General features: G+C 40.7%; 1 protein-coding gene across 1 annotated transcript; it reads right to left on the reverse strand.

Annotated features, from left to right (window-relative positions):
* Nucleotides 1-147: 147 nt before the first annotated feature.
* PPID (peptidylprolyl isomerase D) lies at nt 148-23,240 on the reverse strand. Its single transcript, XM_065404713.1, has 10 exons — nt 23,147-23,240; nt 19,227-19,367; nt 17,421-17,527; nt 13,696-13,884; nt 12,228-12,350; nt 10,495-10,601; nt 3,914-4,055; nt 1,058-1,144; nt 936-978; nt 148-236 (listed from the first exon to the last, which is right to left on the reverse strand). Exons 1-10 carry the CDS (start codon nt 23,211-23,213, stop codon nt 148-150), a joined length of 1,095 nt encoding a protein of 364 aa, XP_065260785.1. The 5' UTR covers nt 23,214-23,240.
* Nucleotides 23,241-23,490: the final 250 nt, after the last annotated feature.

Raw genomic sequence — 23,490 nt, forward strand, 5'->3', positions numbered from 1 at the left:
AGTGGACATAATCTACTGATTGCAGTATGGGGCAGATAACAGAAGTAACACTTGCCTCTACCACCTCTGTCCCATACACCACTGTAAACACTCCTATTGTACAAGTTTGTCATTCAGTGCTTAAACTTTAACAGGAAAAACCTTCACTCAAGCAAACATTTTAGCATAAGCTGCTTTTTCCTTTTCTTTTTGGGCCTTTATCTTCTGTTTCACCTTGAGTGCTTCTGTTTGGATAGCTGTTTAAAAAAAGCAAAACCATAATACATGGCTTTCCCTCCCCTATAGTTGTCCCACAGCACTATATCAATCACCCATCTTTATTTTATGCTTTACATAGGCTAAACTGTGTCTGCCTGCATTCTAGTCAGGGAGTAGTTATCAAGCTGGGTAATAATGAAATAAATCCTCCCAGACTGTTTTTTCCATACAGTTGCAGAATAGGATAAATAAGCTCACAGGAATGGAAGTAGGAAACAGTAATGAGACAGAATTCCTGATCCAAAGAGTAACATTCAGTTAAGCAGCAGAAAATGGAAACAGACCAGAAAGCAACTTCAGATTTTTTTAGGGATAAAGAATGCGCAAACCCCAATTAGTTCTTGCCAAAGCAGAACTGTCTGAGCCAAGGAGATGAATGCCTCTCCCTCTATAAAAACCAGTGATAAGGCAGAAAACTTTTCTCCACACACGAAAAGTGACAGCTATCAGCAGCAGACTTCCTCTGTATTCTATGCCCTGCAGGTGCACATACAGGAAGAGGGGTGGATTCTGAAAATCTGAAATTTTGTCACTTTTTAGAAAGTAGAGACCTCACAAAAGGAAAAATCCTCAGTCTTATCAGGTCCACTGTTAGTTCATCTCTTGCAGAACTAACGTAATACTATGTAAAAGACTCTTAAAGAGAATAGATGCCACATTGCTACCTCACAGTTTACCTTTATCTTCAGGTGTTATCTCTTGAGCCTTCTTAAGATCAGCCTTCAATAAAAAATACAAAAAAATAAGTAGATGCTTTATTGATCCTTTAAAAAACAACAGCCACAAAAATAATAGTTACCAGTGCCTGATCAAAATCTCTTATTCCCTGCCAGCCTTGAGCTCGCCTGTAAAGTGCTTTGGTGTTTGCTGGATCTAGTGCAAGTGCCTGCAAAATGAATAAAAGTGATTTAGTATTCATCAGGGTACTCTAAAGCCTTCAGCTAACATGAAGAGCACTGAAACACACACAAATAGGCAACCCATCCATTTTAAGAGTAAGCTGCCTAAAAACAAATCAAATTTTATAAATGAAAGCACCATCAATCTAATCAATAGAGTGCAGTATAACCATAACAGGGTTTATCTAGCACATTGTTGTTTTGTGTATTAATAGTGCTGATACCCTGTCTACAGCGTGAGCCCAAAAGCAGGTGCAGCTCTTCCTACTCCAAAAAATTCAGGGATGGTGGTATTAAGGATAGATTTGTATGATAACTGCAAATTTTCTAACCACTTAAATAATGGATTCATTGAATATTTAAGGACAAAAAGGACCATTAAATCATCCAGTCTGATCTCCTGAATAACTCAAGCCATTAAATTCCACCCAGTTACCCCTGCAGTGAGTTTAATAACTTGATTGGCTAAACCGTATCTTCCAGAAAGGTATACAGTCTATTTTTAAGACATCAAGGGATGGAGAATCCACCAATTCCCTTGGTAGTTTGTTCCAATGATTAATCATCTTCTATTAAAAATTTGGACCTTATTTCTCATTTGTATTTGTCTGGTTTAATCTTTCAGCCTTTCTTGGCTAGATTAGAGTACTTACTATTTTCTCTCCCTGAAGCTACTTGTACACTAATCAAATCACCTCTCAATCATTTTGATAAACTCTCATCCTCAAATCATTCTGTCTCTTTTCTGCACCCCCTCCAATTTTTCAATGCCTTTTAAAAACGTGGACTGCAGAATTGAGTGAAATATTCCAGTATCAGTCTCACCAGTGCTACATACAGAAGTAAAACCACCTCTTTACTCCTACTGCTCCCATTTATACATCAGAGGATCGCATTAGTTCTTTTTGCCACTGCATCATACTGGGAGTTCATTGCTGCATTATTTGTCTCCTGTAACACCGAAAACCTGTTCCAGAGTCTCTTTCCAGGATACAGCCCCTCATTCTTTTGTTTCTTGATACATAGTTTTGCATTTGGCTATATGAAATTTTGAATAGGGACAGTTTACAAGCAATCCAAATTGCTCTGTAGGACTACCCTGTCCTCATCACTTACCATTTTGCCAATCTGTGTCATCTGCAATTTTAATCAGCAACAATTTTATATTAACTTCCAGATCATTGATGGAAATATTGACTAGCACCAGGCTTGTCACCACGCCATATGGAATCCCACTAGAAACTCACTCATTTGATGATGATTCCCTGTTGACAGCTACTTTGAGATGTCAGCTAGACAGTTTAGTCCTTTTAATGTTTGCTCTGATTTTTAAATTGCTAATTTTTTAATCAGAATGTCATGGGGTATTAAGTCAAATGCCTTACAAAAGTTTATTACATTTATGTAGTTAAATTTATCAACCAAATTTGTAATCTCAAAACATGAAATCAGATTTGTTTGACAAGAAAACCATACTGACTGGCATTAATTCTACTCTTATCCTTTAATTCATTATCAATTGAATCCTTTACCAGCTTTTCCATTCTTTTGTGCAGGACTGATGTCAGGCAAGCTGGCTTACCTATGAGCCAGGCTCATCGTGTTTTCCTTTAAATATTGGCATTCTTCCAATCTTCTGGAATTTCCCTGGCAATCCAAGATTTATCAAAAGTGATCAGCTGACCAGAGATTGCCTCAGCTGACTCTTTCAGCACTTGAGTGCAAGTTATCTGGGCCTGCTGATTTCAAAGTGTTTATCTGCAATAATGTTAGAGAAAAGGTGGGGGAGGTAATATCTTATTGGACCAACTAATAAAAATAACCTACTAAAAGTTGTCTAACGCCCTCAATTATTAATGTTCTGGAAAATACTTCATCTTTATATGAGGAGTACATCATTATGCTTTTTTCTCCAAATTTGTAACAGTTACTGAACACTTCTGCCTTTTTTCATCATTATCAATTTATGAGCTCCAAATACACCTCTACCTCGATATAACGCTGTCCTCAGGAGCCAAAAAAATCTTACCGTGTTATAGGTGAAACCGTGTTATATCAAACTTGCTTTGATCCACCGGAGTGTACAGCCCCGCACCCCCAGAGCACTGCTTTACCGCATTATATCTGAATTTGTGTTATATCGGGGTAGAGGTGTAGTTATGGGCTTATAACTGTTGCTAGGTGTTCTTTTGTTCCTCAAACTTAACTCCTATTGAATTCCTCAGTTTTCTCTACTAATGTTCTGTACTTTGTTTCCAATTTACATCAATTTGCTATATTGCTTTTTCATTTCTTATTGCTGCCTTTTCTTTACCATTTAGCTAAAGTTATCCATTCATTACAATTAACCTGTAAAATAAAACTAGAAATCTGATTCAAAGAGGATAAAACTTGCTGAATGCTACACAACTATAAAAAGATTCCTTGTTTCTGAAAGATAATGTAATCTATTGTTCTATACAAATTAATAGTGCTCCCAGGAAATGCACAGCTCGCATTTAGCTCCAATAAATAGTAACTTGTATTCTGAAATATTGATTTGACGCCACTAATATTTTTTCTGAACAAGTAAACAGCCTGCCAAAAATGACTTAATTTGTATATTAAAATTGGTTTGCACTAAAGACTTGCCTATCTTCCTTTAATTTATTATAGGAAAATGAGCCTTTCCAAACCTGATTTTGAAAGAAGGCTTTTAGTCTTGTCTTTATTTTCCAAATCACTTTCTGCTAATCAAAAGATGAAATTTAGCTTACCTCACAACAACTTTCAATAGCTCCCTGCCAGTCTGACACCTTCAGTTTACAAGCAGCAATATTTAAAAGGCAGGTCAAGGCAGCAGGATTCAACTTTGCTATATCTGACTCCTCCACTATGGCTTTAGAAGCCTCCACATACCTGCACAAAACAAATTTACATATTGTATGTATTAGTGTATATACTGTAACTTGCACCATTAACTTTTTTCTGCCCTTTGCTATCTTGCTGAAAGTGCATGCAAGAACTACCAGTCACATGTACTCTTATCCACCTTAGGTTACTATTTCTAAACATCCATGCCCATTATATTGTTATATAAAGGAATTAAACTGAACTTATCATGCTTCCTACAATTTGCTGTTTTAAAAAAAAAAAAAAAAAGCACTCAATTTTAAATAACCATCTTTTACACAACATTGCCCCTTCCTCCTCTCCAAGTATTTGACTACACTACCTGAATTATTTTAACTTCTTGTATTTGGGACTGTACAGGTAAACAATATAAGCTGCAGAGTTTGCAAAATGCAGTCATTTACCTCCAACAAACAAGACTGCCATAAGAAAATTAGTGGAGAGAAAAGAGGAAGGGTATAACTTCCATTTCCTTGTGATGCTAGTGTCATAGTTTTGAAGAAACTTCACCTACATCTCCCCCACCCGGCTCCATGGTCCACTCCAGGAATTCCCAATCAAGTCAAGTCTCCAGCCAGCACCAGTCCTGGGCAGGAACCCTTGTTTCACTCCCTTCTGACTGGGGTTTTAAAGCTGCACAGCTCCCTGGGATATCACAGTACAGGGTAAACAAGCCAGACTACCTAAAGGCCATTGTTTTCTCTCCAATGGCTCTGCACATTGTATTTGCCAGCAGTTACAAGTTACCACATGGCTCTTTGGAAGCAAGCACATTTATTTTTAAGGTAAATGCATTACAGAGAAGACAGTGAAAATGCCTATGTGCATGCTAAAACCTTACCCAAGGTCACCCATCAGTCTTATGGGGCCTTAGTGAGTCATTGTCTTTCCAACCCTTCTGCAAGGGTTGTGGGGCCTCCCTTGGACAGATGATCCTGTCCGTTTGCTGGATCAGAAAGAAGGCCATGCAATGGGGTAAACACAGCCTTTGTATGCCAAAAGCCCTGTCTTCCAAGACTCTGGAAACCCAACTTGAACCAAAATATGCAAACTTCCAAAGGATGTAGTACCTCTCTGGAGGTGACTACAACTTGAGTGATTCTCTTTAATGACCCCCACTGTTTTAGTTCCTGAAGAGCTGTGGTAACCTTCTTGGAGTAAAACACAATCGTACATACAAACCTTAGCCCACAGTGATACATGAGTCTAATACAATATGTTTCCCCAAAGATACTGCATGCAGTTGCAACACTTGTCATAGCCAGTTCAAGGCTCTGTTTCTGAACTTCAAAGTCAACATGGGTCAGGACTCAACTACATCAGTGACTTCATCTCTATGCATGAACCACAAAGATAGTTGAGATCTTCTGGGATAATGCAGCTGACAAAGGCAAGGTAGAAGCATAATCAGATGAGGTAAGGAAGTCAGCCTGGCAACAAAACGATCATACAGAAGAAATCTGACTACTCCACAATTCATCTGTTTCTAAGACCTTCCTCTTTGGAACAGTGTTTCCATCAGCACAAGATTGACTTAAAAAAAAAAAAAAGATTTCACGTATGCTCAATTTAGTTAGAGCTTCCTGTAATCAAAGAAGAGAAGAGAGCAGAGATCACTGAAATTCATTAGGGACTTAGCTAAGTAGATCCCATTCAAAGAAACAATAGTAAAGAACAGAATTATCAGACACACATAAACATGGTTTGTTAGGAAAGAGCCAACATGGCTTTTGTAAAGGGAAATCATGCCTCAATCTATTAGAATTCTTGGAGGGAGTCAACAAACATGGATAAGGTTGATCCAGTCAATACAGTGTACTTGCTTTTCAGAAAGCATTTGACGATGTCCCTCACCAAAGGCTCTTAAGGAAATTAAGAAGCCATGGGATAAGAGGGACATGTTCTCATGGATCAGTAACTGGGTGAAAGAGAGGAAACAAATGGTAGGAATAAGTGGTCAGTTTTCACAATGGAGAGGTGAACAGTGGGGCTCCCCAAAGGATCTGTACTAGGACCTGTTCTGTTCAACATATTCATTAATGATCTGGAAAAGAGGGGTGAACAATGAAGTGGCAAAAGTGTAAGGATGATACAAAATTATTCAAGATAGTTAAGTCCAAAGTAGACTGCAAAGAGCTAGAGAGATCTCACAAAACTGGGTGACTGGGAAACAAAATGGCAGATGAAATTCAACTCTGATAAATGCAAAGTAATACACATTGAAAAAAATAATCCCAACTATTCATATACAATGGGTTCTAAATTAGCTGTTACCACCCAAGAAAGAGATCTTGGAGTCACTGTGGATAGTTCTCTGAAAACTTCCACTCAATACACAGACAGAGTCAAAAAGGCTAACAGTATATTAAGAACTAATAGGAAAAGGATAGAAAATAAGACAGAAAATATAACAATGCCACCATATAAATCCATGGTGCGCCCACACCATGAATGCTGTGTCCAGTCCTGGTCATCCCATCTCAAAGCAAAAAAAATAGTGGAATTGACAAGGTTCAGGGAAGGGCAACAAAGATGATCAAGGGTATGTAGAGACCAAAAAAGATTAGGACTGTTCACCTTACAAGAGAGACAACCAAAGGAGATAAGAGAGAAGTCTATAAAATCATGGAAAGTATGAATAAGGAAGTGTTATTTACCCTTTCTTACAATACAGAAAATGGGTCACCCAATGAAATTAATAGGCAGCAGTTTTAATACAAACGCGGAAGTACATTTCAGACAACGCACAATTAAATCGTGGAACTCATTATCATGGGATGTTGTGATGCCCAAAAGCACAACTGGATTAAAAAAAGAACTGGATACGTTCATGGAAGATAAGTCCATTGATGGCTATTAGCCAAAATGATTAGGGACACAACTCTATGCTCGGGACAACCCTAAGCCTCTGACTACCAAGAAGCTGGGAGTGGACCCCAGGGGTAGATCGCTCCATAATTGCCCTGTTCTGTATACTCCCACCAAAGCTCTGGTAGGGGTCCCTGTCACAGACAAGTTACTGGGCAAGACATACCACGGTCTGATCCAGTATGGAAGCTATGTTCCTATGCCAACAGTTAAGCCTCTGACAATATTCAAATCTCGGAACATTTAATTAGAATGCCTCATCTTGGTTTCTGCAGCACTACACGAGGAAACAGGTGGTCTTACAGAAGAACCCTAATCCATGTAAAGTTTTCAGACAAAACTGACACTATTCTGACAGCCAATCCTGCAGTTCTTATGTATGCACAACTTCCTAAATGCCTACACATGTAAAGATATCAAGGAAGTAACCAATTAATACCAAAATTAGTAAACAAAAGGACTGTATATTCATGTACATCTTTGTAGTACTAATTAATCCAATTTTGCATCTGGAACTATTGCTGACCGCAATAAAGACTTTCCCTCGTATGAAAAATTCTGAATTTTTGAAAACATTCAAAGTTCAAAAAAATTTTGCTGACAGCAAGAGGGATGGTGAAATTACTAGGGAGCCTGGAAGACCGGGCTTACAAGCAGCCTACCAGGGTGGGGAGCGCTGGAGCCTGCAAATCCCAGCTCTAGCAGCTCCGCAGGACTGCTACCAAAGAGCAGCCTTGGTGGGTGCCAAGGTGCAAGAGAGGTGGGCAGGAAAGCGGGCAGAAAACATGACAGGTTTTTCACAGGAAACCTGACTGGGTTCTGTTTTAAAGTGTCAGTGAAACGAACACATTCCTATGGAACATGTTAATTTCAACGAATCGCCATTTTCCAGCGAAAACACACAAATGTTTCAGGACAGGAAGTGAAGATAGGTGGAGTTGGTAGCACCATGTATAGTTCCGATTGCCCAATAGTTCTCAGAATAAGAGCAGTTTTCCACTGTTTATACTTTGTAAACTTCAACTGGGCTTAAATTTTCCATGCCAGGTGTCTGCCTCAGGCTGAATTTTTTTGTAGTTTCTGCAGAAAAGGTTCAACCATTTCTGAAAATGAGATTAAAGTACAGTTATGTCCATGTCAAAATTCTTGCAACTGTTTTGCTGAATAGCTCTAGCACCTCTAATGCTTTAGAGCAGACTTGAAATTTGGCTTGGGGAAAGAGGGAAATAAATCTCCCAGGTGTCAAGGCCATGCTTTTTGCCTTTGCATGAAAATTCATTCAAATTTGGCCAAGCTATGAAACTCTGAAAATCTCAATTCATATATGGTCAGTAGAGATTTTAATAAGAATTTTTACAGCTACATTCTCTGAAAATTTTATCTGTACTAAGCATGCTTCAATCCAGGGCACCAGCTGAATTGGACCCTCCGTGATTGCTGCTCCTGGCTGCTATGGGCCGCTGTGGCAACAGGCACTAGAACTGTGAACAGAGAGACAGTCTCTGCAGGCTCCTTCTGTGGTTGACCAGGCATAGAGGAGGATGCAACCTAACTCAGGGCAGAGGAATGCAAGAAGGAAAAGATCTGGGGGTAGGGAAAAGACTGGATCTGGCTGGGTAAGAAGGATGTATGGGGAGACTTGGATGACATGCCTAAGCAGGGAGAGCGGGACAGGTGGAAGACAGACTGATGAAGATCACATGAACAGGGAGACTGGGAGGGCAAGAAGCCTGAGTCAGGGTGGGAAGACTAGGATGAGGAGTCAGAAGGATGGGAGGAAACTGAGGTGAGGAGCCTTGAGAGGGAGCCTGGGGGATGTGGACTGGGAGTGGTTAGGAGAGAAGACTGGGACTAGGGCAAAGAAATGGGTTGGGAGAGAAGAGATGGTACTCGGATGAGAAGCTGAGGGAGGAGATGGGACTGGGACAAAGACTGACTGGAGGGAATGGGCAGCAGGGTCTGCCCACTAAAACACACTCCTCTCCAGAACCTGGAATGGAACCCAAGATTCCTGAGCCTCAACATTCCTCTGTTGTCAGCAAATATCTGTGAAAATCTCTGGCAAAATGCGTCTCATCCTCCTCCAGTGGCTGGTTCACAGAATGACAGCCTATGGCTGCTATCACTGACTCCATTAGCTCAAGTGACCTATCCTGTCGATTTAAAATGTACCAATTTTACTGATGTCTAGGCTTACGATTATGTCATGGACATTTTTCATAAGTTTCATGGCAGGGATGCAGGTAAAAATAGGTAAGTCACAGAAAGAGGGTAGCGGGGAGCTCTGTTGGGGGGCAGGGCTGGAAAGCAAGCCCACCTGTCCTGTGGGATCGGGACTGGTTCCCTGCTTTGGGCTTTGCAACATAGCATAAGGGGTGACAATGCCACTCAGGTTTGGTGTATCTGATCACGCAGATGGAGACAGCGGGCCAGCCACACCTGAGGGGTAGAGGATTGGAGGGGGAAGGAGTCAAAGGTGCATTTAGCCTTGAAACTTAGGCTTGCATTTAGTCTCTAAGGTGCCACAAGGACTCCTCGTTGTTTTTGCTGATACAGACTAACACAGCTAGTACTGCATATAGTCAGGTTTCACAGTGGTATCAAATGCACACCAAAAAAAACTTGATTTTCATCCTCATCTCTTTTACTTATACTAATTTTAGCTCTTTAATAAGTTGAAAGTCAGACGTAATTTAACTTGACAGTGGCATTTTAAGTTACTATATTCAAAGTTTGGTGAGCAATGATCAGTAAGAATGCAGGTGAAGAGATCAATGTAGGAATGACATCCGAAAGCCACTCTAGCAGAAAGATTTGAAAGAGACTAAGGTTGCCTGGGCACAAGGATCAAGGACAACATTCCAAACAACTTTGGATGGCATTAAAGAAAAGGTGAAGAGTTGCTTGAGAGAGACAGGCAGGACCATGCCAAGTAAGTAGAGCAACAGGCATGACAAGGAGTATAGAGACTACGCAATCAAGTGCAGAGAGCTGTTCAGGGTCTTGAAGGTGAGGGCCAAATTTGAAGTTGTAGAGAGACATTGGCAAACACTGCAGAGACTCTGGGGGAGGGGGAATAACTGTTGGAACAGCAAGCAAGAATGGTTATTGGTCACTATAAATCTGTACAAAATTCATACCAGTGACCTAGAGGTGGAAGGTGTCACATGTCCTGAACCATTCAGTCCCCTAAGTTTCTTACTGAAAGTTTTTCTGATTTCTAACCAAATGAAATTTTACATTTTTAAAAAGCAAAAGAGTATCTAATAAAACCTTGTGTTTCCAAGTGAAAATGAGCGCAGGACTGGAATTAATAAGCAATTAATACACAAAGCAATTCTTTCTGACCTTGCTCTTGGTGTTTCAAAACACGTCCAAGGTGTGCACGGATGACCCATTTGTGCAGCATGTACTCATTTTTAAATGAGCAACTAAAAATCACACATTCATTTTCAAATACAAATGGGGGGGGAAACAAGTTTATTTTAAAAATTACCATGTGCTAACATTTCCATGAAATTAAACATTTCCATGGATTAAAAGCAACTGTTTGACTTACAATAGCAGTAACCCTTACCTTAAGCCCTTAGTGTACTTTTTAGTTGCCATTGCCCAGTTCTGTGATTTGAAGAAAGTATTTCCTATATTCTTTATGTCTTCTGCTATAGACACAATCTTGTCAACCTATTGAGAAGACGAGAAAAAAATCCTATAAAATGTAAGTATTAAATTATGTAATTTATACCAAGCTGCAACAAGTCTTTGGACTACTTAATATTTAACAGTAGGATCCCAAGTCTACTCTCTTTCAAAGATTGCCAAAATGCACCAAAAACACACAAATAGTCCAAGTTTTGAAAGAAAACTATATTCAAACTGCTACAATATTCTATTATGTGGGCAACACATTCTCCTTGATCAATGGTATGAAACTCCCATTGAGTTGTACATGAGGGTAAGAACATAAGAATGGCCATGCTGGGTCAGGATATGGAGCTGGATGAACCATTGGTCTGTCGTCTGACAGTGGCCAGCACCAGATGCTTCAGAAGGAATGAACAGAACAGGGCAATTATTGAGCGATCAATCCCCTGTTGTCCAGTCCCAGCTTCTAGCAGTTAGGGGTTTAGGGACACCCAGGGCATGGGATTGCATCCCCGATCATCTTGTCTAATAGCCATTGGTGGACCTATCCTCTAGGATCAGGGGGACGGACCTTAAGAGAACAAAACATAACAGCAATAGAGAACATGCAATCACTAATTTAATTGTTTGCCCCTAAATGCAGTTACATGAATGAACATTCATTCCTCCTTAATCCAGGATCAGGTAAACAGAAGCTTTGGCTGTATCCATAAAAAAAAAAAAGAGAGATTTATTAGTGATGCAGGTATATAACCAAGAACTTCTCATTCCCAAAAGTATTTTGTCTTTTGTTTCCCATAGTTCAAGGCACAGATACTTGATCTGCATAGGCCCAACAATCAACTACTAACACACTTCTGTCCTTCCCTCAAACCACTTCATGATCTATAAAGTAAAGCTGATAGTTAACTGCCTGTCTGTTCTAAATCCATCACTCCTGCTTCAACTTAGAAGGTACAAGGCTTTCAAGTGTCAACAACTGTCTCTGTATCAGTAATTTAACAAACTGCAATTAGTACTGTCTTTACCACAGCCACAGACATGCAACAGCCTACTCCAATGTCCCAGCAAAATCTAGACTTCTAAAAGTTCAGTTTCAAAAAAGTATTTCCGTTCAGTCTACTGCAGCACTGACCCAATAAAACTATACATGTGGCAGATAACTGCCTATCCTGCCAAATACAATGGCAGTGTTGTCTGTCTACACAGGGCATGCCTAGAAATTGCTTTGTGGATGAAAAGTGTGGTAATGAGATGATTTTCTAACTATGGAAAGCAACTAAATAAACCGTTAAATAATTTCCAGAGTATGCTATTAATACTATGAAATCCTATATAAATTATGCCTCTGGAAACTTGTCACTACAGCACCACAATGAAGAACTGAGTAGCAGAAATAAAGGAAGAATAGAAAAAAACATCTAAGTGGAAGGTTTTGTTTTTAGCCTTATGTGCACTGGAAAAAATAAATCATAGTTAGCATTAAAAAGAGCAGCTAAAAAAGTATCACAAAATTCCCCATCATTACATCTAACTTGCCCTAACAGACTTCTTAAAAATAAACTGAAGTCTGGTGAACCTGACAACAATCACCATATATCTCAGGTTATGTAAATGTCATCATTGCACAGGAAAAATAATGGTCTTCAAAGAAAAAACACTTACATCTTTTAAATCTACATCTGAATCTTCAGGGAAATCTGGGTGAGTATCTCCAGAGCCATCCATTGGGGAGATGCCCCAGTTATCGCCTTTCTTCAGCTCTCCACATTCTGCAATAATGCACAACTGTAAAAAACAGGAGGCGTACAATATACAATGTTGCCATTCACTAATCGGAAAGCTTTAGTTCTTGTGTATTTCCAAAAGATCAGTGAAAGTGTTCTCCTGTCACTCCCAAACTACAGATTTCAGAGGCCTACTTCAGCTGCTTCTAACTATCCTTATGAAACTCATCAGCTTCATTTTCAGTTTTACTGCAAGGTAAACTCATCAAGTTCAACCACTGGAAGAAGCATAGGGCTATTTACCCCATAGTAAAACTAAAGTGCCTAGTTTTTATTGTGTTTTTACCTCAGGATAGCTCATGCATGTTAGTTACCGAGGTAAAAAAACCCACCTATTATAGCAGTGAAGAAGACAAGGTCATATGTGAAAGGGTGACACACACACACTACCGCTTCCTGCTGCTGCTCTATGTTTCTTGGAAGCACCAACCAAGCCTAAGACCACTTAGCTTGTAAAAATCTAGCAGGATCACACCACAAGAAGCCATTACACTAGGAATGACTGCATTGCTCATCTAGGCTACCACACATGAAAAGAAAAGCATGTGTATTTTTAGGTTGGTAGCAAAATAAATGCTTTCCTTTCCAACAACAAGGGAAAATGTTCAGATATTATGGAGGGGATGTAGATGATGAAAAATAATTGGTCATATTTTATGTTTGACGAAGAGGCATAGTCCCCTAACATAGCCGTGTTAAATGTACTAATTATACTGTTTGCTCAATGCTGTTAGACCATTATCTCCCCCCCACCCTCCCACCGGTCCCCTAAACACAGAATGGGAGCCAAGAACTCCATATGTCTACTCAGCTCTAACACTAACTCCTTCTGCAACCTTTGGCAAGTCACAACTTCATGTATACAGGTTTCAGTTTCTCATACCTTCAAGGTGCAGAGACATTATCTTCCTCCCTCATTTCCAAAGGTGGTGTGAAAATTGATTAGTGATTACTAGTTAACGTTTGTAAGAGTTTTACACATGTAGAGTATTAAGAATTATTAACTACAAAATACTGTAACTTTTCTCCCTTTTCCAGTTTTTAATACTTTCTTTGATCTAAATATTTTATTTAGGATTAGTAAAAGGCTTTACCAATCCTGTGACTTTTAGCCTGGAAATCATTTTTACAATGGAAGATAAAAGCTAATCTGAAAATGTTACATGTTCTGCAAGACAAAGCTCAGTAAAAGCTGTACTTTTTCTAGTTTTGATCTAACAAAGCAAACCAATTTTGAATCATACTGAAAAACACAACTAAAATTAATTCTCACAGAATACTAAAACAATTCTCACAGAAGGCACCATATAATGGAACAAGTGTCCTCCGAGATGTCCTGATCTTACCTGTGCAGGTTTTTCTCCATTCACTTCAACATTTTCTAATATTTTAGCAACACCCATCCCTTTGATCACCTGGCCGAACACCACATGTTTCCCATCCAGATGAGGAGTTGGCACCGTTGTGATAAAGAACTGAGAGCCATTTGTATTGGGTCCTGCATTTGCCATGCTCAGCAGCCCTGCCCGATCATGCTGTATGAGAAAACACCATCAAAGCAAATATAAGTAAGATCTGATTATTCTACAAGGTTACTACGATATACTACTAGGAAACCCAGTGTACCCCAAATAAGAAGCACACATTGACAACCTGCAAGGGGCCTGAGGGCCACACATAATTTGCAACTGGCTTCATCTTCTCTGACATCAGAGGACAGTTGTCTTTATTGTATTTCCTATAGTTGGTTGCAAGCAAGCTTAGTGATTTGGCACTTGACACTACCCAATCAGTTAACAAGAAATGTTGCATTGGCTGTTTAACTGTATCATTCAGCTCCATGCTATCTAAACCAAAACTGGAGAAATCAGTTGAGGGGTGCCTGATGTGATGCTCCCTAATTCAATCTCCTGACATTAAAACTAGCTCTCTGTGCCCCATTTAAAAAACAAGATACAGTAACTGACTCAGTAATAATGCAATTAAGAGGAAATTGTTAAATACTTTCTTAAACCCTATCCAGCAAACACTTGTGCATTACTTATCTTACATGAGTAGTCTCATTAACCTTAATGCACCTATTCACGTGAACTGAGTTACTTCCATGCTGTTTGCAGGACTGAGGCCTTATACTTTAAAACTTATTGCTGTATAATCACACACTTTCCCCCTACAATTCTTTTGCCTCCTTGTAAGTAAGCACATGGATTATTTTGCTTCACCATCCAGATTTTTTCTCTTTAATACTTTTTTCTAAATGACAGCCAAAAAGTTTCATGTATATTGGAAATATAGACTTGCGACATAGGAATGGTTGCTTACCTTACAGAAGCCGTGCTTCTTCAAGAAGTCGTAGTCACTCTGGATCTCAAAGTAGGTGCATGTGCAATTCATGTATGCAAGACTGATTTTTATAGCATTCTCATGCTCCAGTATGAGGGCAAAAAGGGTTGGACAGCCGCAACCCTCCCTCGAGTCCCTCACACTTCGAAGCCCATGGTAGATGAGGACTCTGGAAAGCAGGGATGGAGAGCATGTCATGGGATCCACACTGATCTCGAAAGAACATCCTCAAAGAACCACAGTTACTGTAGGGTAAGTACCCAATTCTTTTTTCTTGAGGTATGTGTCAGTGTGGATCCAACAGTAGGTGGCTGGCAAGCAGTATCCCTTCAGGATGGTGGCAATGAGGAGTTTCAGCTGCCTCAGTAGAATACTGACTGTCCTCCCAAACGTGGCAACTGACCAAGTAGCTAAGCTCAAAGAACAGTGTTTGACAAAGGTCCATGCTGCTGCCTTGTAAATCTCTGATACTGGCACACTTCTGAAATAGGCAGAAGATGTCACTTGAGTTCTGATGGAGTGAGTTTGGATGTTTGGTGGGAGAGATAAAACAGCTGACTGGAAATACAAAGAAATGCACTGTGTATTCCATTTTAATATCTTGTGATGAAATGGCTTGACCTTTGGAATAGCTCTAACCAGAAACATACCAGGAGGGGGATGTCTGAATGTTTTGGTCCTGTCAGTGAAAAAAGCAAAGTCCTGGACATACCCAGTATGTGCAATTTCTTTTCAACTGGTGCCAAATGTGGTTTCAGGAAGACGACAAGCAGCTTGATAGAATTGATTCAGATGAAGTTCTGAGACTACCTTAAGGATGAATTTCAGATGAGGTTTTGGCACCACCTTGTCCCCATGGAATGTTATATAGGGAGATTCAGCCTGAAGCACCACTCACTTTTCTGGCTCAAGTGATAGCGACTAGGAAGATCATCTTCAGAGTGAGATAACATAGGGAAGAATACTGACAGATGCTCAAATGGCACAAATACATCCTCTGATTGGTGGGAAATTGCCTAGTAGCCCTTTAAGGAACTGATACCATGGGTGAGAGAAGACAGAGCATGATTGCACCAGCAGGCGACAAGTTGAAATCACTAAGGGATTTTAAAAGAGCTGTGTGAAAGACTGGATTATTTGAGGTGCAGTAAGTACCATGGATCTCTGGTATAAAGGCTGGTGTTGGGTTGCCCATATTGAGAAACTCTTCTATTTGGCAGTGCTGAGTCAACCAGCCCCAGTGCCAACAAAGTTATTGGTGCCTGTGTCGATGACTCTAATGCCAATATGGTTGGCACAGTTTTTGACTATGTTTTCTTTCCTGTCGCTGCTTGATGCCGTGGAGTGGTGTCTACTCAATGGAGCTCTCGCTGAAGATGAACCTTCCCATTCTTTGGAACTATGGTAGGCTCCACGGTGGCATATATCAATTGCTCGAGTAGGTGCAGTTTCAGCTGTACATCCCTCAACTTGCAAGTCCTTGAGGAGAAAAATTAGCACGACATATACTTATTGGGAATGCGACTTTCCCCTCAAACAGAACAGATATTGACTATGTCCTTTGACCAGCAAGATAAATCTGTCACAGGTCAGGAAGAGTTTAAACCTGGATGATTTGGAATCCACCAGAACAGTAGGTTCAGGGTGCCGAGCCCTGCTGTATGGGGAGGCGTAGATGGGTCTTTTTTTCTCTTTTTCTTCACCAAAAAGTTTGAAGCTCAGGAGTAGTGGGGTAGACACTTGCTGGCTTCCATCTCTTTGTCACAGGCAGTAAAAAGGAGTTGAGTGAGGGTTATGGTCACTCTACCCTTTATGTTCTCATCAGGGCTTGGAGCTGTGCTCCGACCCCACTCCAGGCAAAAACCTGCAGCTCCACTGCTCCAGAGCTGCTCCGTGCTCCGCTCCAAAGCCCTGGTTCTCGCACAGGAGCACGAGAAGGCACTGGGTGCAAGCATGGCTCCCATGGACACTTCTATTTAAAATAAAATCCCATCTTGCATGCATGAGCTGCATGTGCACCTATAATGGAATCCACACCGATACACCACAAATTTTGTTTACAGCAAGACTTTCCAACTAACACAAACTTAGGAGTGCAAAAACATGAATATAAGATGGCCTTTATTAATGTTTCTTTTCCTGTTATGGAAAATATTTGCATGGAAGTAAATATTTTCTCCCAAATTTTGCTTCTGCTGGATTCTGCAAAGACAACATGAATCCAGTATTTACCAAAAAATGGAAAAAGATGTGATGCCACAGATTCCTCATTCTGAATTTACAAGATTAAATGTGAGAAATCCCTTGTTTTAAATCACAAATATATGATGACAAAACCTATAGGATTTATTTAATTCTAAAACACTATATGAAACTTTGCTCCAGAAATAAAGTTCCTCTGATAGTCAATGTAATAATTTTATCATGGAATATTTTCTCTCCTTCAGCCAAGGTACACAATGCACAATTTAATGATGTCATTCTGTTCATGATTTTTAAAATTATGAAGTGTATTTAAAGTGCTGCTGCCCTTGTTTTGTAAGAGTGATAGTCTGTTCCCTAAAACTGAAATATTTTACAGGTAAAACTACTACTACTTTTTTCACCTCCTCATAGACCGACATCATCATAGATCATAATAAGCATACTAAAATTCCACTGGAATAATAAGAACCAAACCACCCTAATTTAAAAAACTGATTCCATTTAGCATTTTTAACTACTTTACCTTATAATGAAAGTTTTCATCTTCGAATTTTTCTCCATATATACTTTCTCCACCTGTGCCATTTTGATTTGAGAAGTCTCCACCCTGGATCATGAATTTCTTAATAACTATTAAGTAGAAAATGAGTCATAAGAGATGGTGTCAAAGCAGGAAGAGTATTAAGCAGGATTACATTCAAGGTGAAGACCAACCCCACTTCTTCAAAATGAGCCTTAATTCCTTTATTATTTGAATCCCCTAAACATTTCCATAGTTGCAACCAGAAATTCATGACTTCTTGTGGCTTAATATAGCAAAAGCAAAATGGCTAACGCTCAATCAAATTTCTCACTGGGCACATAATTGTGCAATGCCAGAAATAAGCCATATATCCTTAGCATATAGCATGGTTTGATGATAACTTGCATCTATAGCCTACATATTTTTACAATTATTTTATGCAAGAGAAGGACGGACAACGGAAGTGTAATCTTGAGGGTAATGCAGAGAGCGAATCATGATCAGCAAAACAGTCGGGCGAGTCAGTTATACCCAAACAAAAGTGAACAATACTTCTTAGTTATCAGATTCCGTCGAATGTATCCATTTTCAGCTTTTTGAACAACATTTGACTCTCACACCTCAATTGGAAAACCATTTAACCTATTTATCACTCTCTGTAAAATATTTTGTTAAATGATTCATTTATATCTGCAAATGTCAAACAGCATCACCTAAGTGAAAGAACAGGGGTCAGGGTGTCAGAAGGTCTTTCTATTCCAGATTGTCACTGATTACGTGACTTTGGGTGAGCTATTTGACTTCCCTGAGCCCCAATTTCTCCATGTGTAACATGAGTAAAGAATTATTATCTCATTTTCATAAAGCACTTTGAGATTTTTGGATGACAGTTAAAAACTAAAATGTATTAATAATTTCAAAAACCTTATGTCCCGGAGTATGATGATTGTTTTAGAGAAATGTATTTTTCAAAGCTTTAATAGTCTATCTCCTCAACATATGAAAAAAAAGTCCACAATTACAACAGAGGAAGCTGGGATATAAAAAAATTATTTTCACATTAACTAATGATTTTATATTTATTATAATGCAGTTTCATATTAGGAAGCCTACAGCACAGACTGCAGGATGTTCTGGCAAAGCATAACATGTACACACAAAACCAGGATTCAGTCCACAAATGACAGTCCTTCCTAATAACCTCCACCACCAGCTGTTGTGGAGAAAAACACTAGTAAGCAGCAGCAAAGAAAATCCCTTGCTCATACTGGACCTTACCCAAAGCCCAATGAAGTCAGTGGAAAGACTCCCACAGCTGTACTACTGCCATTGGAGCAAGCCTACTACCAACTATTGATGCACTCTCTACAAAAACATGGTCCAGGTAGACGAAAGATAAAATAAAGAGGGATAAATAATGCATTTCTACTATTCTCTAATCCATTACTTTTCTAAACGGAAAACTCTTGTATTAAACCAAAATATCTAATGAAAGGCCATATGTTATGCTAAATCACTTAATATATTTCTACTGTAGCTTGACTCTGCGTTTTCTTTTCTTCCTTTCTGAATCGCTAACTCAAAAGGATTTAAATATTGAAAGTCCAAGAAAACTCTCCGAGTTCCATGAAAGCCAGATCAGCCCATAACTTAAGTATTGATCACAGTTAGAAATCCACACACATCCCTACCACCCCAATATTGAAATCAAACTGGTTTCAAAATACTTGAAGTCAACTGTTAATATTATGCAACTTACATAGAAAATGGAAAAAGAACAACAAAATAAAGATGATTCAAACTTACTTCTATGGAAAGGGCATCCTTTATAATGAAGAGGCTTTCCAGTGGTAGGCCCTATCCCTTTTTCTCCTGTACATAGTGCACGGAAATTTTCAGCAGTTTTGGGCACAACATCTGCAAACAATTCTAAGACAATTCGACCAACTGGAATATGAGAGAGAGAAAGAGAACGAACACACATTTCAGTCCAATCCTGAAAAACACGTGGAAGAGCCCACCATCTCAAGACAAACATGTTTATATGGCAGTTCTGTAAGTGTAGGAGAGGGGCGGAGGGCAGGGGGGAATTAATGATTTAACAATGGCTTAAATACTGTTGAGTCAACTAACCTAATTCTTAAAATATACAATTTTCTATATCCCTCCTACTGCTACCATGGGTGGAGCTAGTGAATTACAGCTACAATGTTTGTTACCATAGATACAGTCAGTGAAAAACTGGTTAAGGGGGAACTGGTTAAGGGGGAGACAATGACAGATGTGTCTAAAAACTATTTGAAAACAATCCACACATATATTATATGAGTCAAATTCTGCCCTTGGATATACTCACAGGACTCGCATAGACTTAAAAGTGCACCACATTTGTGCAGCATGTATTCTTGTTAGAACTGGTTGGGGAAATAGAGTTTTGCTTCATGGAAAATTTCAACTGCTTTTTCTTTTTCATTGTCATTTTCCATGGAAGATAACTACTTTTGTTGAAATATCAAAACCGAAATATTTTGGCTCAAAACCAGGGTGGCCATGCAGGGTTGTTTTTCAGCCATTCATATTTTTTTAAACAAAATCTTCCACAGAAAGTGAACACTTTTTGTGAAAAAAAAAAAAAAATTCAAACCTCTTTCCATTGAAAAATAGTATAAATGGAATTTTTTTGACCAGCCCTAATCTCCATACTTAGACTTCAATCCCACAGAAATTTATATGCAATACCACTTTTATGTATGTGGACAATCACTGAACGGAACTACAGTTTCCCTTTAAAAAACATCTACTCTTAGATGCTACAAATGTTTTTACTTAAAAATGAAACCTCAATTGGTAAACAAATCCATAAAGCATTAATCTAATTTCACAAAGCTGCCTTCTTACAATGATTCCACTCCAAGCAGCTGTTAACTGTCAGTGTTGCTGCTGTTTTCTCATCAATCTGACAGTCAATTAGACAACTTCCAAGTAAGGCAATTCTTAACATAATTTTGTGTATGAAAGCTAAATATATGAACATTAAATCTAATAAGGGAGTGAAAGTAAATTAAAATGTTTGAAACTGTAATTCAGTAAGTTGGTTTTAGCATTTATTAAAGAATTGCTTACTTTTACCTTTTTTATTCTCAATATTACCGTTAAATAAATCACACATGAAATTCTGATAATATGGAAATGTCTATCTTTACCTAAATCTTGAAAAGCTAAATTTTCCAAGAGTTCAAGTATCGGGGGTAGCCGTGTTAATCTGTATCCACAAAAACAACAAGGAGTCTGGTGGCACCTTAAAGACTAAGATTTATTTGGGCATAAGCTTTCGTGGGTAAAAACCTCATCCGCATCCGAAGAAGTAAGGTTTTTACCCACGAAAGCTTATGCCCAAATAAATCTGTTAGTCTTTAAGGTGCCACCAGACTCCTTGTTGTTTTTCCAAGAGTTGTTTGTTTGTTGGTTGGTTTTGTTGTTGTTGTTTGTTGGTTTGTTTGTTTGTTGGTGTGTTTTGTTTTGTTGATGTGTTTTACACAAGTTGGAGGTAGCTTTTGAAAGTTCTACTTCAGTGAAACCCATGATCTCAAGAGGTCATCGACTAACACGCATTTGGAGGCAAAAATACCTATGAAGAATCATTCCCCGCTACCACCACTTATTCCTCCCTCTAGCAGCAACTTTCCTTTTTTGCAGCAGCAGCCAACTTATGTCCTGTTTCGCTATGACTGTGCCATGGCACTTTAAAAAAAAAAAAAACGTCAATAAAGTGACATGAAGTTTTGAATCAGGGGCTACTAGACTTTATCCAGCTGAGAGGATCACTCTAAACAAGATGGAACATGGCACGTTGACACTAATAGTCCCTCTGGGGCACATATCCAAAGTCAAAACAATCGTGTGTGCTACAGTGTATGACCCAGACTGGGTGGTATTTCAGCAATGAAATGGGAAGATCATAGAATGGGGGGGGGGGGAGGAAGGTCAGCAGGTCTCTTGAAACAAAGTTATTTAACTCTGGAAGATATAAGCAAGAACCGAAACCATCTTTGTGTCCATCATTAGATAGACACATGGGAGCAGAGCTCTTGGAAGCTTGGAAAGAGAGGTCCTTCAACCAAGGTGGGCACTGAAGTCTCTAGAAACTCGCTACAGATGAGGTACCTGCTTGAACAAAGCCTGTACCTTGCTAAATTATGTTTTAGACTTTTAGATGTGTTTTCACTTTTGCTTGTAACCATTTCTAACTTTTATTCTTGAACTCACTTAAAAGCCTATCTTCTTTTGTTAATAAACATGCTTTACTGTTAATCTAAACCAACAGCACGTGTTTAAATTAAAGTGAATGTTAACGCCAGTGAACATGGCAAGCTGGTGGGATTTGTCTCTTTAAAGGAGCAGATAGTTGTATTCCTTTCAATGTTGCAGAGCACCAGGGTTTGGGAAAGTTCAGGACTGGAGGTGTGGGGGAGAAGTCACATCAGCCAAGTCTGGTATAGAGAAGAGCAGTTTGTGATCATGGCTGGCAAGCTGCTGGACTCAATGTGGCTGATTCAGAGCTGTATAGAACATAAATGCTGGTTGGCTGCCTGTGTGGCCCAGGCTTGGTCTACACTATAGAGTTAGGTCAACATAGGCAGCTTATGCTGGCCTAACTATGTCAGTGTCTACACTACAGGCTTCCTCCCCCTGATGTAAGTGCCCTACTACAGCAACTAAACCAACACCTCCACAAGAGGCTTAGGTTGGTATACATAGTATCTGTGTAGAGACACTGCATTCCTTGCATTGGCTGTTGGCTGTCTTGTCCAATTCAGGGTTCTGGGAGCCCTGAAATTGACAAGAAAGCAGGCTCCTGGCTCCCCAGCTGGGCTGCTGCTGGGTCTCAGCTCTAAGCTGGGCACCTGAAGGTGAGAAGCCCCTGGCGGGTGGAGGGGTAGCAGCTGGGCTCCATGCAGGTAGCTGGCTCTCAGCCCCGCATCCCCCACCGCTCCTCTCTAGGCACTGGAAGCGCTCCTGGTGAGGCCGCACACCAAGGACAGAAGGAGAATAACGTGGCCACCAGCCACCACAATAATTACTGCAGCGGCTGTAAGTCAACCTATGTTCCTTACTTAGGACTGTAGTGTAGACATGTCCCCAGATAGGGCTCTCAGGGCTGTCCCAGAAGCAGTGTCGCCCCTGCGCACCGCACGCAGGCCCCGACAGAGGGCTGGGCTCGGAGCGCTCAGGGCCTGCACAGGGCGGGGCAAGTGCACGCAGACCCCGCGATGCCAGCAGGCAGGCTGTGCCGTGACAGCCACAAATCCCTTCTCGGATGAGAGGGGACTCCCCACAGGAGCCCCCGCCAGGCTCGCGGGACCAGCCCCCTCCGCTCCCCGTACCGGGACTCCCAGCCCGACGCGCTACAAACACAAAGCAGTTTGGGGCGGGGGCTGCACAAGAGTCACCCGGGGCCCCGAGCAAGGCGCGCAGGAACCGCGGCTGCTGCTGCCCCTTCTCTACCCCGCCCTCCGGGGGAGGGGGCTGGCGAGCGGCAGCCGCGGCGCGCTGCACGGACTCGCCCCGCGGGGTTGCAGCGGAGACCCTTACGCCGTCGCGGCCGCCAACGTTCCTTCCCCGGGCTCTCGCGCCCGTTCTCTAGGGCAGCGTTCCATCGCCGCCCCTCCCGGGAACGGTCCCTCTCGCGCCCCCCCTGCCCGGGGACCTTCCATTTCCTCACACACCGCGTTCGCCTCCGATGTCCACATCGAAGAAGACCCTGGGATTGGCGACCGGGGACGGGGGCGCCATACTGCAGCTACCGGCGGCTCCGCTGGTCGCTCCTCCCCGCCCGGCCACGTGCACTGAGTTGGCTTCTGTTCCGCAGGGATCGGGAGAATAGCTCCGGCCATAGGCGTTGTGCTCTGGCCCTCCCACTGCTGCTGCCTGTAAGCCTCTCACAGGCCAGTTAGCGCAGGGAACCGTGCATCCAGAGGGGTCTATGTGACCGCACACAAGCCCTCCCTGTCCGATACTCTGGGGTAGGGTGTCCCGATTTTATAGGGATAGTCCTGATATTTCGGGCTTT

The sequence above is a fragment of the Emys orbicularis genome, chromosome 5 (assembly GCF_028017835.1).
Source record: "Emys orbicularis isolate rEmyOrb1 chromosome 5, rEmyOrb1.hap1, whole genome shotgun sequence".
NCBI classification, from domain to species: Eukaryota; Metazoa; Chordata; order Testudines; family Emydidae; genus Emys; species Emys orbicularis.